This window comes from Mercenaria mercenaria, unplaced genomic scaffold (assembly GCF_021730395.1).
Source record: "Mercenaria mercenaria strain notata unplaced genomic scaffold, MADL_Memer_1 contig_1752, whole genome shotgun sequence".
Taxonomy (NCBI): domain Eukaryota; kingdom Metazoa; phylum Mollusca; class Bivalvia; order Venerida; family Veneridae; genus Mercenaria; species Mercenaria mercenaria.
Genome location: NW_026459754.1, coordinates 46,941 through 60,985, shown reverse-complemented (window position 1 = coordinate 60,985; position 14,045 = coordinate 46,941). Strand labels below are relative to the sequence as shown.

The window sequence follows — 14,045 nt, the reverse complement described above, 5'->3', positions numbered from 1 at the left end:
GATCAAGTGAAAAATACAGCCTCTATCGTTTGAGTTTCAAGTTGATGGTAAATACACATGTAAGTGTATTTTAAGTTTCAAGTCAAAAGCTTTGATAGTAACAGAGAATTTTATCAAAAACTTTAACCAAAAAATCTCAGTTAAAAAGGGGCATAATTCTGTCAAAATTCAAAATATAAAATAAAGATGAAGACTAAAGCAAGGTTTCATGAATTTACATCAAATACTTTTGAGCTAGGCACATAATTTGGTGAAAATGTGAATTTTTGACTATTTCAGGGACCATAACTTAAAAAATTTCAGGGGCCATACCTTTAACAAGAGCTGTCACTAATGGTGACAAATGCCCCCGCAGGGCCTTGACCTTTGACCTGGTGACCCTAAAGTCAGTAGGGGTCGTGTACTCAATAACTACTATCAGCATGTGAAGTTAGAAGGTCCTGGGTGCAGTGGTTCGCAAGTAAAATGCCTTCATGCAAAAAGTTAACGTTGGCCCCTGTGACCTTGACCTTTGACCTGGTGACCCCAAAGTCAGTAGGGGTGGTGTACTCAGGTGGTGTACTCAATAAATACTATCAGCATGTGAAGTTTGAAGGTCCTGGGTGCAGTGGTTCGCGAGTAAAATGCCTTCATGCAAAAAGTTAACGTTGGCCCCTGTGACCTTGACCTTTGACCTGGTGACCCCAAAGTCAGTAGGGGTTGTGTACTCAATAAGTACTACCAGCATGTGAAGTTTGAAGGTCCTGGGTGCAGTGGTTTGTGAGTAAATGCCTTCATGCAAAAAGTTAACGTTGTGACGAATGAACAAACGAACGAACTAACTAAAAAAACTAACGAACGGACGGACAGTTGAAAACTAATATGCCACCCTTTGGGGGCATAAAAATAGGGGGTGGAGCCAGCCATACAACATGGGGTGTGCAAGTTTATATAATGATAAAGACTCGTGCAAGTTATCATCCATTTATATCATATACTTTTGAGCTAGGCTCGTGACAAGGTGAAAATATGCATTTTTGACTATTTTCAGGGGCCAAAACTCTGAAAATAAAGGGCGGAGGCAGACAAAATATAGGAGGAGTGCAAGTTCATATCATAATAAAGACTCATGCAAGATTTAATCAATTAATATGTTATACTTTTGGAGTTAGGCCCGTCACAAGTTGAAAATGTGCGTTTTTGACTATTTCAGGGGACATAATTCTGGATATAGGGGGCAGAGCCAGATGAAAAATAGGAGGTGCGCAACTTCATATCATGATAAAGACTCATGCAAGGTTTAATCAATTAATATGTAATACTTTTTTAGCTAGGCGCGTCACAAGGTGAAAATCTGCATTTTTGACAATTTCAGGGGCCATAACTCTGGAAATAGGGGCAGACCCAGGTGGCAGGCACAAAAATTTCCAAATGCTTCGAATTCAGACAAGAGTCATGTACTTTACCTTTAGCCTGCTGGTGGCTAATGATTTTGCCTTTGCGGCCAGTGCAGACAAAGATCAGTCTGTACAGATCATTGTCTGCACTGTTCGCTATTCAGTTAGAAAATGTTTATTGAACACCCTTTCAAATGTGGTACTACCCAAACTGAATGACAGACCAGTCCATTTTAGAAATATAGCATGGTAAAGGTTAAAAGGTAATGCCTAATCTTTCTTGAAAACAACATACAACATACCTTTGCTTCCGTCTGATGTTGAACCTTGCTTCAGTTGTACCTTCAACTGAAAATAGAGAGCAGTACAATGATCACAAAGCTAATCTTGCCCACAGGCACTTGTCTAGTGTAAACTTTTTTTCACAAAATTCACTTTTGACTAAAATATAAACAACATTTTTGTGTGAAAAAGTGATTTTTTGGGAAAAGAAGAGGACACTAGACCAGTGCCTATGTGTCTGGGTGAAATTTTTCAACATATTCATTTCTACTATGTTTGCCATAAAATGTAATATAGGACACTGAAAAATGATAAAAAATTTAAAGTAGGTGAAAGTAAAAGTTAGATATTGGTTAAAATGCCAGAAAGTATCAATTTTCTGTGTTATTTCAAAAGTGTTGCAATCATTTACTACCTCCTGCACAATATTTTCGCTTATTTATAAGAATGTCTTGCAAAACTCTTATGTCAATAAGTTTGTACCACTAGTCAATTTCAGAGTACTCTGTCTCATTTTTATGAATTTTTTAGAGAAAGCATTGTTTGCCTAGAAAGTGTGGGTCAGTCCCTTTAAATGAAAAATATTACCATAAATAAATCTAGCTGACACTGCTAGAAATGAACAGTTGCACTTACTGAGATATCATTTAATCTCATGGGTATTGTGCTTTTACCCAGAACGACTATTTTGCTAGGGTATGAATACAATTTCCACTTGCCGGTACCAAGATAAAAGAATGGGATTTTTAATAGGATTTAGTTTCATGGACTGACACAACAAAAAAATACATTAAAATTAATCTCCTACAAAATTAATATCAATGCTTTAATGTAGCATTTTACGATCTCTACACAACAACTCTTACCTTTTAACATATATTGCAATAAATCTGGTTAATTTATTTTGCCTTAAAAACAAACTTCAATGCAAAAGATCTTTAGTCTGCAATGGATTTAAAATTTGTTAGTTTTAAGAGTAAATCAGTACTATCCGGAACCGCCCGCTTAGCTCTGACAGTAGGAAGAGCGTTAGTCTACAGATCGCGGGGTCGTGAGTTTGATTCCCGTGTGGGGCGTATGTTCTCCGTGACGATTTGATAAAAGGCACTGTGTCTGAAATCATTCGTCCTCCACCTTTAAAGGTAAAGGTAAGTTTTATTTACCGTCGCTTGGTGAAACAATTAACATAAGCTCTATAGAGCTTTTTTGCGACCCTATATTAAGAACAGTTAAAACCAATTATACCTCACCCACAGCAATTTGCTGGTACCCATTTACATCTGGGTCAACTGAGGCAATCGTGATAAAGTGCCTTGCCCAAGGACACACTGCAATGGGAGTAGCCAGGATTCGAACCAGGGGCCTTCACCTCCGTAAGAAAGTGTCTTACCCTCTCGACCAATGCGTCCACTATTGATAATTCATGTGGGGAAGTTGGCAGTTACTTGCCGAGAACAGGTTTGTACTGGTACAGAATCCAGGAACACTGGTTAGGTTAACTGCCCGCCCTTATGTGACTGAAATACTGTTGAAAAACGGTGTCAAACCCAAAACAAACAAATAAACAAACAAGACGATCCAAACAAATTATCTCCCTTCTGTACATAACGTCCCCCTAGCTAATACTAGTATCTAAGACTGAAAGTAGATAAACTCAATTCCAAAATTCTAAAACAGTTAAGTTATCTCTAAGTTCCAATAATTAAGAAAACATAACAGATATATATGGTACATACAACTGTGATATACAATTTCTACAAGCTTTGAAAACTATATTTTATAAAGGGAGGTAATTAAAACAAGAGGACCATGATGGTCCTGAATCGCTCACCTCTTCCCACATGATCCAGTTTCGAGTATGACGTCGTTTTTTCTACTATTTGACATAGTGACCTAGTTTTTGAGCTCATGTGACCCAGTTTTGAACTTGACCTAGATATTATCAAGATAAAAATTCTGACCAATTTTCATGAAGATCCACTGAAAAATATGGTCTCTAGAGAGGTCACAAGGTTTTTCTATTATTTGACCTATTGACCTAGTTTTTTAAGGCACGTGACCCAGTTTCAAACTTGACCTAGATATCATCAAGATGAACATTCTGATCAATTTTCATGAAGATCCATTCAAGGGTATGGCCTCTAGAGAGGTCACAAGGTTTTTCTGACCTAGTTTTTGATCGCAGTTGACCCAGTTTCAAACTTGACCTAGATATCATCAAGATAAATATTCAGACCAACTTTCATACAGATCCCATGAAAAATATGGCCTTTAGAGAGGTCACAACGTTTTTTCATGATTTGACCTACTGACCTACTTTTTGATGGCACGTGACCCACTTTCGAATTTGACCTAGATATCATCAAGATGAACATTCTGACCAATTTTTATGGAGATCCATTCACAAGTATGGCCTCTAGAGAGGTCACAAGGTTTTTCTATTTTTAGACCTACTGACCTAGTTTTTGACTGCACATGACCCTGTTTCGAACTTGACCTAGATATCATCAAGATGAACATTCAGACCAACTTTCATGAAGATCCATTGAAAAATATGGCCTTTAGAGAGGTCACAAGGTTTTTCTATTATTTGACCTACTGACCTAGTTTTTGATGGCACGTGACCCACTTTCAAACTTGAACTAGATATCATCAAGATGAACATTCAGACCAACTTTCATACAGATCCCATGGAAAATATGGCCTCTAGAGAGGTCACAAGGTTTTTCTATTATTTGACCTACTGACCTAGTTTTTGACGGCACGTGACCCAGTTTCGAACTTGACCTAGATATCATCAAGATGAACATTCAGACCAATTTTCATACAGATCCCATGAAAAATATGGCCTTTAGAGAGGTCACAAGGTTTTTCTATTATTTGACCTACTGACCTAGTTTTTGAGGGCACGTGACCCAGTTTCGAACTTGACCTAGATATCATCAAGGTGAACGTTCTGACCAATTTTCATGAAGATCTTGTGAAATATATGGCCTCTAGAAAGGTCACAAGGTTTTTCTATTTTTAGACCTACTGACCTAGTTTTTGACCGCACATGACCCAGTTTCGAATCTGACCTAGATATCATCAAGATGAACATTCAGACCAACTTTCATACAGATCCCATGAAAAATATGGCCTTTAGAGAGGTCACAAGGTTTTTCTATTATTTGACCTACTGACCTAGTTTTTGACCGCACGTGACCCAGTTTCGAACTTGATCTAGATATCATCAAGGTGAACGTTCTGACCAACTTTCATGAAGATCTTGTGAAATATATGGCCTCTAGAGAGGTCACAAGGTTTTTCTATTTTTAGACCTACTGACCTAGTTTTTGAAGGCACGTGACCCAGTTTCAAACTTGACCTAGATATCATCAAGGTGAACATTCTGACCAATTTTCATGAAGATCCATTAAAAATTATGGCCTCTAGAGAGGTCACAAGGTTTTTCTATTTTTAGACCTACTGACCTAGTTTTTGACGGCACGTGACCCAGTTTCGAACTTGACCTAGAATTTACCAAGATGAACATTCTGACCCATTTTCATAAAGATCCCATGAAAAATGTGACCTCTAGAGATGTCACAAGGAAAAGTTTACGCACGGACGGACGGACGCACGGACGGACGGACGACGGACACTGCGCGATCACAAAAGCTCACCTTGTCACTTTGTGACAGGTGAGCTAAAAACAAAATATAAAAAAACTAAAACAGAAACTTTTGTTACCTTTTTCAACTTGCTATCTTGTTTATGGTGCAGCTGTTCATTGAAGAGCAGTCTATCTGGTGGAACCTCAATAAGATCTAAATTGTCACTATCCATTGTCACATTGCTTTATTTCATTCTCAGGGACTGAAATCTTAAAAGAATATTAACCTTTAGACAGTGTGCTAAATTTCTAAAATGGGCTGGCCAATCATTCAATTTAAGCAATACTATTTGCTAACTGAATAGCAAACAGTGCAGACTGGAATCGCTTGCTGCCAGCAGGCTATAGGTTAGATATATAATTGCTGATTATTTAAATATTTAAACCAACAAGAGCTGCCGGAGGACAGCAATGCCTCACAGACTAATGAAAAGCCTTGCTACTCATAAAGCTCAGAGTGAAAATATTGATGTTAAGTACAAATGGGGCAACAGTTTCGAGTCATAGAACTTTCTCCATGTAGATCATCATTGTGAAACAGTGTGTGAAGTTTCTATCTATTCCCAAGCGCAGTTTAAATGTGGCTGACTAAGGAAACATTGTTGTCGGATTGACGTGCATGTGATTTTTTGGTTAAATTTCGTTATGTTGTCTGGGCATGCGTGCCAACAGGCCATAACGAAATACTGAAAGTTTTATGTGTCATCTACGTGTTCACACTAATATGACAAAACAAAACTTACAACATACCATAACAAAAAAGAATGTGACAGAACAAAACCTACATGTGGCTACGTAACCCATAGCCTTCTGGTACGCACAGTAATACATGACAATGAAATATTTCATTTCATTTTGGCGCTTCCGCCAACACACCAAAGCAGTTTTTGTTAATGGCACGGACACCAATGTGAAACAATGAAACATTTCATTTGCTCTTGGAATGTGCCCCAACACACAACACAAAATTTATGTTGATGGCGCATGCACCAACCTGAAACAGAATGTTTTGTTCTGTCACATTCTATGTTTCTCTGTGTCACATTGTAAGTTTTGTTTTGTCGCTTTGGTATGTGTGCCATATGCAGTCAGGGGTGTAACTGTTTCAAGTTATGGCAGTTTATAACCCATTTGAGTTATTGCTTATATTTTCATAACTTGTTTCATTTATCATAAAATATATATTACAAAGCCCTCCTGCGCCAATTCCTCATTTTGAATGTGACTAATGCAATTATTTCCTGAATCCTTGAACTCTTATCTTTCCAACTATGCAGTAAATTCTTTTACGCAAGGCTGAGTTTTACACAAAAGGTTTAAAGCTATAAAACTCTTAGCATCCCATTATGCTTATCAGGTCATGATCAGACTAAAAGAGAATTTGATTAACCACAGACTGCTACTTATTTCACTGTATAGGTCACTTTGTGAGAACAGCAAAAATACTTTTTTTGAATAACTTACCTGAGTTAACTTATATGTTATAACTAATACAGGTTATAAAATGCTTGAAAAAGTAACCAAAAAATAGGTTACATAACTTAAAACAGTTACACCCCCGACTGATAAGGACACATAAAGCTTTCAACATTTCGTTTTGGCGTGTTGGCACACATGCCAGGATAGCTTAACCAAATGTGCTACTGAAATAAGTGCAAAGGCCAATGCAACATTACAAAATGTCCTTAATCAGTCGCCATTAGTTACTGAATACCAGCTTACATGTATACAATATAACCTTGACCAAAAAGTTCTTCGTCAAAAAGGTGAATAACTTTATATGAAAGCAAAAGTGAGTTATGGAATCCATGCATTGCATGGGAGATTAGTGCAAAGTTTCATTCCATGGATACTTAGATACCATATACATGTTCTAGATTTTAACCCGTATCTCCTATTCTGATATTTGTTCATTTCTAAGCTATTTCATCAACCTAGACACTTTTATACTACTTATTTGGGTTTACGGCACATCACATTAGCAAGGTCAGCCTGTTAGCATAAGGGCAATATATCTGATCAAGCATAAGGGCAATATATCTGATCAAGAAATTATCATTTAGTTTTAATCCATTATAATATATAGCATTAAATTTTAGACATTGCACTGTTTCTCTTCTTTTCTCATATAAATTATTATAATACGAGCCGCGTCAAGCAATTTCATGTCTTATGGTATTTATGACGTAAGCGAGAAAAGTGACGTCAAAGTCGAGCGAGATGAAAATAAAATGGCGGCGCCCTTGAAATTTACACGTGAAAAATAAACAAAGGAAATGGACACTTTTGATGTGAGTACAAGTTCTATTTTCTTTTACAAATCATGAACACATTTTAATTTTAGATGATGCTGAAGTCACAATCTCTCCGGGCTGCTAGAATTTGTAGAAATAAGTTAACATTTCCGAGGCAGTTTGTGTTGATTTGACATTGCGCTTGCTTGCAGTATGGAAATCACCGTGGGATTTTACGTACTTTTTGTGTGCATATAGAATGTTAACTTTGTCTGGTGGTCCTGTAACATCATAAATCTGGTATAATAATAATAATCATCATCATATGATACCTATATTAACGACCGTTTCGCAGAATTTTGCGCTAAAGGGCCAGCTTTGACTAATGATGTACATTTTTGTAGTTATTCGACCGAACCAAGTATATACAGTATTTTGGTGATATTCTTATTATTCATTGATTCCATTCGATTTTATTAAGGAATATTAAAGCTTTAAATCGCAATTTTATCGAAATTTGAGAGGCATAATAGTCAGAAAGTAAAAGGAAGCTATAGATCTAGTTTATATATAAGTAGTGACTTATATGGAATGGCCGAGAGGTTAGCACTCTTGACTAGAGAGCAAGGGTACCGAAGACCGAATTCTCTGGGTGCCACTTTTTTTTTTTTTTGGAGAGCATTTTTGTGTGACCATTGTTTCTTTTTTTAAAAAAATGTTTAAAAATAAAGAAATAAACTATGTTTCAATGCATGAATATAAATGCAAAACAATGTGTACAATACCTTTCTCTATATTCCTTGATAAAATCGTTATTAACACACTGTATTAACTTACTCTAAGTTTTAAATAAAATAACATTTTTATTTTTTATTTTTCAGGAATTAGATACATTGTTGGGTGCGTTTGGGTTAACTGAACCTTCTTCCACAAACAGTACACAGTCTCATTTGTGTCGTGCTAATGATACACATGAGGACAGTGAAGATGAAATAGAGACCACAGATAACATTGACACCCACGTTAGCAGGTACTAAGCTTTCCATTCATCAAGAATATGTTACAGCATGCAGTCAAATTGAAATGCAATATGCTGGCCTGTCTACTTTTAAAGATCTATGGAAAAGATGTGTTCCTCACATTAAAATAGCTGCTCCAAAAGATGACGTATGCAAAACTTGTGAGGATTTTCGCCAAGATATACAGCTAGCAAGAACAGAAGATGAAAAACTGTCTGCCACAGAGAAATATCATAATCATGTATTACAAGCTAGGAAAGAAAGGGAAATATACCGGGAGTGTGTTGAAAGATCAACAAACATGTTTGAGAGATTAAGGCGACAAGACGAAAGAAGTGGAGACAACTTTTCATGCAACGACGTACACTACACGTTCGATTTCTCACAATATGTCAAATTACCCCACCACACCAGAGAAAAAGGCCCGACATACTTTATTCAACCCAGAAAAATCCAGATCTTTGGATACACTGAGTGGATGGAAACAAACAGTACAACTTCCTTATTGATGAGAATGAGACAATAGGTATTTCTTTTACTTATCTCAGCAGTATATTTTCAGTGTACGGTAAATTGGACACTATTCGCGAGATTTTTTTTTTTTTTATATATTGCGAATTTAAGAAAGTGACATATTTTAAAACAAATTGTTGCTTCAAGACGTCTGCTTGCGAATTAATGAAATCGATAATGTTGCAATTATATTCAAGCAAATTTGCGAAATGTTGGCGGCGCGAAATTTTCCCAACTTACAGTACATGTTTATTTAAAGTCTAGCCGCAATGCTTTACATTAATAAATTGTTTTGTTATTCTCAATGCTCAAAGAAATGATTAAGTGTGCTTTAAATACGTTTTAACATGGTAATAAAAGAAAACTATATATGCTTCATGGCGACAATGAACGGAACTTCTTAATGAGGGAAATAATTTGCTGATAGGTCTAAGTATATTACATAGAGGGAAACATCCAAGCCTACTCTGTGAGCTTTACTGCTGATTAGCTGAAAATAGTTGAATGTATTGAACATTTTATCCATAATATAAATTGCCGACGGAGTTACATATTATCATAAAAACGTGTAAAACATTCTGAATATAATGTTCATGCAAAATATTTGTTATTTAAAAATGTTGCCTGTTTTGATCAGAGACTTCTAAAATTACATATGAAAAGGAGTGGCGTCGTCATGAAGGTAGTATATACTACCTTCATGGCGTCATTTAGCTCAAAATTAGAGACGGAATGCATACATTTGACATATTTGTATCACTAGGCTTGTTCTTCAAAATTCTTCATGTCAGTTGTGTATGAGAGTTACGTTAGTTACAACGAGTCTTGGCGTTACAATTTAAGTCTGTGGGATTCTATTACGTGTACTTATTCTTAAATAGTCTTTGAAGGTGGGCTTGATTTATGCTTTGATAATATTTCAGGACGTGATGGCCAATTGGTACATGGACCTGACGCTGTAATATCTATGTTAGACCATGCATTTGCCAACTATAGTTTGGGTGAAAATGAGTGTAGCTTGCATGCAGACAACTGCTTTGGTATGTGGTTCCTCCATTGTCCTGTTTTTGTTCAATAACATTTTTATTGAAAAAGCTTGCTGTAAGCCTTCTTTTTACCTATATTCCCAAGTAGTGCTATAATTATAGGTTATTAGCATAGTGTCTCTGTTTCGATCTTTCAAATTGTAACGGACAGAGAATGAAATATGTATTAAATAGTTAATTCAAAACATGTATTTAATCGCTTATGGCTATCCTTTTTACAGGTCAAAACAAGAACCGTTACGTCCTCGGTTACCTGTCTTGGAGAGTTATGACGCAGCGTCACCAGAAAATCACGTACATGATGCAACTTCCTGGACACACACGGTAAGCTTTAATTTTAGATTAAAAACAGAGTTGTAACAGTATCGAAACTGATGTCGGCGAATTTAGTGATTGTATGTGGAACTGATTAAATCATAGTAATTAGCATGCTGACCCTTTTAAAAAATATTTTTGATTAATTAATGAAATAATCAAAGCATTCGGATTATTTATAGTCGGATATAACGGAGTCAAGAGTTCAAATGCGTAAGGGTGTTAGCCCAGTGGTTATATATTCAATAATCAGAACGATGCTAAGCAGTGAGCCGTGACTAGACATATTTGAATATAACAATAAATGACACGATTAACGTTAACGTCACGAATCAATTCCTGAAATTCAGTTACATATACCTTCAATGTCGATCTTGAACACCAAAGCTGGTTGCTTCTGTATGTTGTTGCAAAATGCTATTTATTTTTTCTTTAAGGTGTTTGATCGATGCAGGATTTGGGAACATTAAGACACTGTACCGAAGGAAGGATTGTGACACATTACAACATATAGCTGAAGTCGTTATCAACAGTTCCCATAGTAACCAGCCTGTTACCTATGGCGGAGGAAGTGGATGGGTTTGGAGGGCATGGAAAACTTTTTGGTGATAGATTTAAGAAAGTGCCAAATGTCGCAAAATATCACTTAGAACTTCCGTTTTAGTTCTGAGGAGCCAGGGGTTGTGTACATGAGGCAGTCAGCTGACGAAAACGAGGTGTGCTTCGTTATCTGCAAAACGCACCTGTTGGAGATGGCCAGAGATGACGTCCCGTCTCAGATAGTTCCTCCCGGCCTTTCTGCTGAACGTGTGCGTTACCTGTACCGGCACGTGCGTCCTCTAGTCAGACGACCATTTCAGAATGTTTTATGCCCTGCTCCAGAAGAGTCGTAAAGTGTTCGGACTGTTTTAGTTTAGTTTTATAAATGACAGTTATAAATGACAATTAAGTAAACATGTGTTATTTTATGTCGCTATGAATGAGGCATTTAGATCATCAAATTAAATAAAGACAAAAGGTTTACATAGTTTTAGTTTGACAAAATGGTGTTGAATGGACTTTAATTGAATAAAGATATACATAACGTCGTAAGAACGTAATCTAGACGTTTAACGTTTTAAACGACGTCATGTACTTCCACGTAACGTCACTAGGCATTCTTACTGCCAAAATTATATTATTTTTTAACATTTTTGTACCCTGTGATGTATACATTTTCTTAAAGCTAATGAAATGGGCAGTTTGAAACTGTAAAAATCTAAAAAAGGTAAAAAATTACCATAAGACATGAAAATGCTTGACGCGGCTCATACCATTTCTAACTAGCAGGCTTGTTCAGAAATGAGATCTCGGAAGTGGGCCATAGGGTTGGAAGAATATTCCACAAGTTGTAAAATTTTAATATATTAAACAGTTAAGGTAGTTCTGCACGTTTGATAAACCGGAAGTGATGGCGTAACGTCATTTATCCGGAAAACGTAGAATAAAGCCTGGATTCGGCGTACGGAAATGAAAATAATTTTATGATTTAATCGAAACCTGTGAGTAAATTTATTACAGTAGCACTGTTGCTATATTTCTAAAGTCAAAATATGATATTAAAACATATGACACGTTAAAAAATTCAAAAAATGTCCTAAAATTAGCGTGAAATGTCCGGTTCAATTTAGTCTTGGTCAAATATCTCAAAAATAGGCACACGGACATATACATTTTATTTCACCAAATTATAGGCCATATGTTTACTTACAACTGTGAGAAGTTTCATCAAAATCTACATTGTAGAAAAATTTCTATTCGCGAAAATGTTATGAAAGTTACGATTTTCCCATAGACTCCCATTATGGAATATTGTTTGAGGTCCAAATTTTTCAAATCAGTCTAGCAAAAAATCAAGCACACGACCCTATCTGTTTTATTTGCTGAATATTCTTGGTATATTCTGAAGTTTTGAAAAATCAGTGCTTAATCAAATTCTACATTGTAGAAAAAATCTGATCCAAACGTGCAGAACTACCTTAAATGGAGTACTGAATTTCTACAGTATTTTAATGAATATGACATACTTTATTGTACTTTTTAAATGAAATGTCTGTAACACAGGCATTTGTTTCAGTAAAAAAAACCACATAAAATGCAATACTGCAACCCGCTTGCCTCTAAATCTACTTTTTAGACGATTTACAGGCTAGAGGGGTGCAATATTGCATTGTACCTGTTTTATTGACCGAAACAAGTGCCTGTGGTCTGTAATCATAATTATTGTACACATAAATTTTTCCAATTAATCTGCTGTTCATGAATAATGTAAATATTACAATATTACAGTATTATTGACAAAACTGTGTTGGTTTATGAATTTACAACATCATAGTATCAAATAAGCAAATACAGCCGGGCAGTAGTACTAGTAAACAAATTTTGAAAACGGAAGTGCAATTTTAATTTACTTCTTCATTGTCACGTAGTCATGCAAATCAAATATCAGTTACTGTTCAGGCATAGTTTTCACTTTTTTCAATTTTCATAACATTTCAGTAATGCTCAAGCATCAATATTGACCAAAACAAATTCATATCACACCTTTGCTTGTTTATTTACCTGTAATCCAGTATATGGTTCCAGTATTCAGATTCCGCATTAAGAATTTGGAACCAGCCAAATGCTTCCGGGGAATTTCCTAATCACGAGCTGCATTCGCTACCTTTATTTCGCATACAACTGACAAGAAAAATAGTCGGTAACCGGATAGTATTATTTCTTCTTTTTTCGTTATCGTAATAATAAACACTCGATACTGATAATTATAACCATTCGTTAGGTGTTAGAGAAAGTAAGAAAAACAGATGTAGACCTATTCCCCGAAAAATCCGGAAACTATATGGCCATTTTCGGAAATCGTGTACATGGCCAGAAGTTTCTAATTCGGAGCGTAAATCTAAATATTTTGCTATATAATCATTTTAGAGCATCTAGGCTTTGGACAGAAGTAAACTATTTTGGGGAGGGTCCTATTCACGTCACTTTCACTGCCTATATCGAAAAGTTAATTGTTGCTTGGGCATCTAGGACCATCCTAGCATCAATTGCATGCAAACAATCGGGGTCTGATATTTCGACCCAAAACTGCTATTTTTTCCTGATGCCCATGGTAGGAAAATTCGCCGATTTGGGAGGGTACTATTCACGTCACTTTCACTGCCTATATCGAAAAGTTAGTTGGTGCTTTGGCATCTAGGACCATCCTAGCATCAGTTGCATGCCAAAACTCGGGTTCCGAAATTTCGACCCAAAACTGTTATTTTTCCTGATGCCCCTGGTAGGAAAATTCGCCGATTTGGGAGGGTCCTATTCACGTCACTTTCACTGCCTATATCGAAAGGTTAATTGGTGCTTGGGCCTCTAGGACCATCCAAAGAGCTATAAAAATAAATAGATCGGCAACTTGAAAGGCATATAGAGCAAATCTCGCCAACATCCCGTGATAACTGGATGAGATCTCGTTACCGGAAGTAACGCTCTCTCCGCGCGCCATTTTGTATTCGAAAGCAATTACTCATCGGTAAATTAATTATTGCCGTATGACCACGCTTCTTTTGATGACA

At 36.3% G+C, this 14,045-nt stretch overlaps 1 protein-coding gene and 1 long non-coding RNA gene across 2 annotated transcripts; one reads left to right on the top strand and one right to left on the bottom strand.

The window, feature by feature from the left end:
• Positions 1-1,651: 1,651 nt before the first annotated feature.
• LOC128551838 (uncharacterized) lies at positions 1,652-13,169 on the bottom strand. Its single transcript, XR_008368904.1, has 3 exons — positions 13,042-13,169; positions 5,391-5,516; positions 1,652-1,724 (listed from the first exon to the last, which is right to left on the bottom strand). It is a non-coding gene; the product is annotated as an uncharacterized LOC128551838 (long non-coding RNA).
• On the top strand, positions 9,642-11,081 carry LOC128551837 (uncharacterized). The gene is made up of 3 exons (XM_053532759.1): positions 9,642-10,119; positions 10,347-10,449; positions 10,878-11,081. The coding sequence occupies exons 1-3, from the start codon at positions 10,047-10,049 to the stop codon at positions 11,047-11,049; spliced, it is 348 nt and encodes a 115-aa protein (XP_053388734.1). The 5' UTR covers positions 9,642-10,046; the 3' UTR covers positions 11,050-11,081.
• Positions 13,170-14,045: the final 876 nt, after the last annotated feature.

Bases quoted from the DNA above. Each gene is read 5' to 3' on its own strand.
- LOC128551837 (XM_053532759.1), top strand. From the start codon at position 10,047: ATGTTAGACCATGCATTTGCCAACTATAGTTTGGGTGAAAATGAGTGT. The intron at 10,120-10,346 runs GTATGTGGTTCC...TCCTTTTTACAG, and splicing joins GCATGCAGACAACTGCTTTG to GTCAAAACAAGAACCGTTAC. The intron at 10,450-10,877 runs GTAAGCTTTAAT...TTTTTCTTTAAG, and splicing joins CAACTTCCTGGACACACACG to GTGTTTGATCGATGCAGGAT.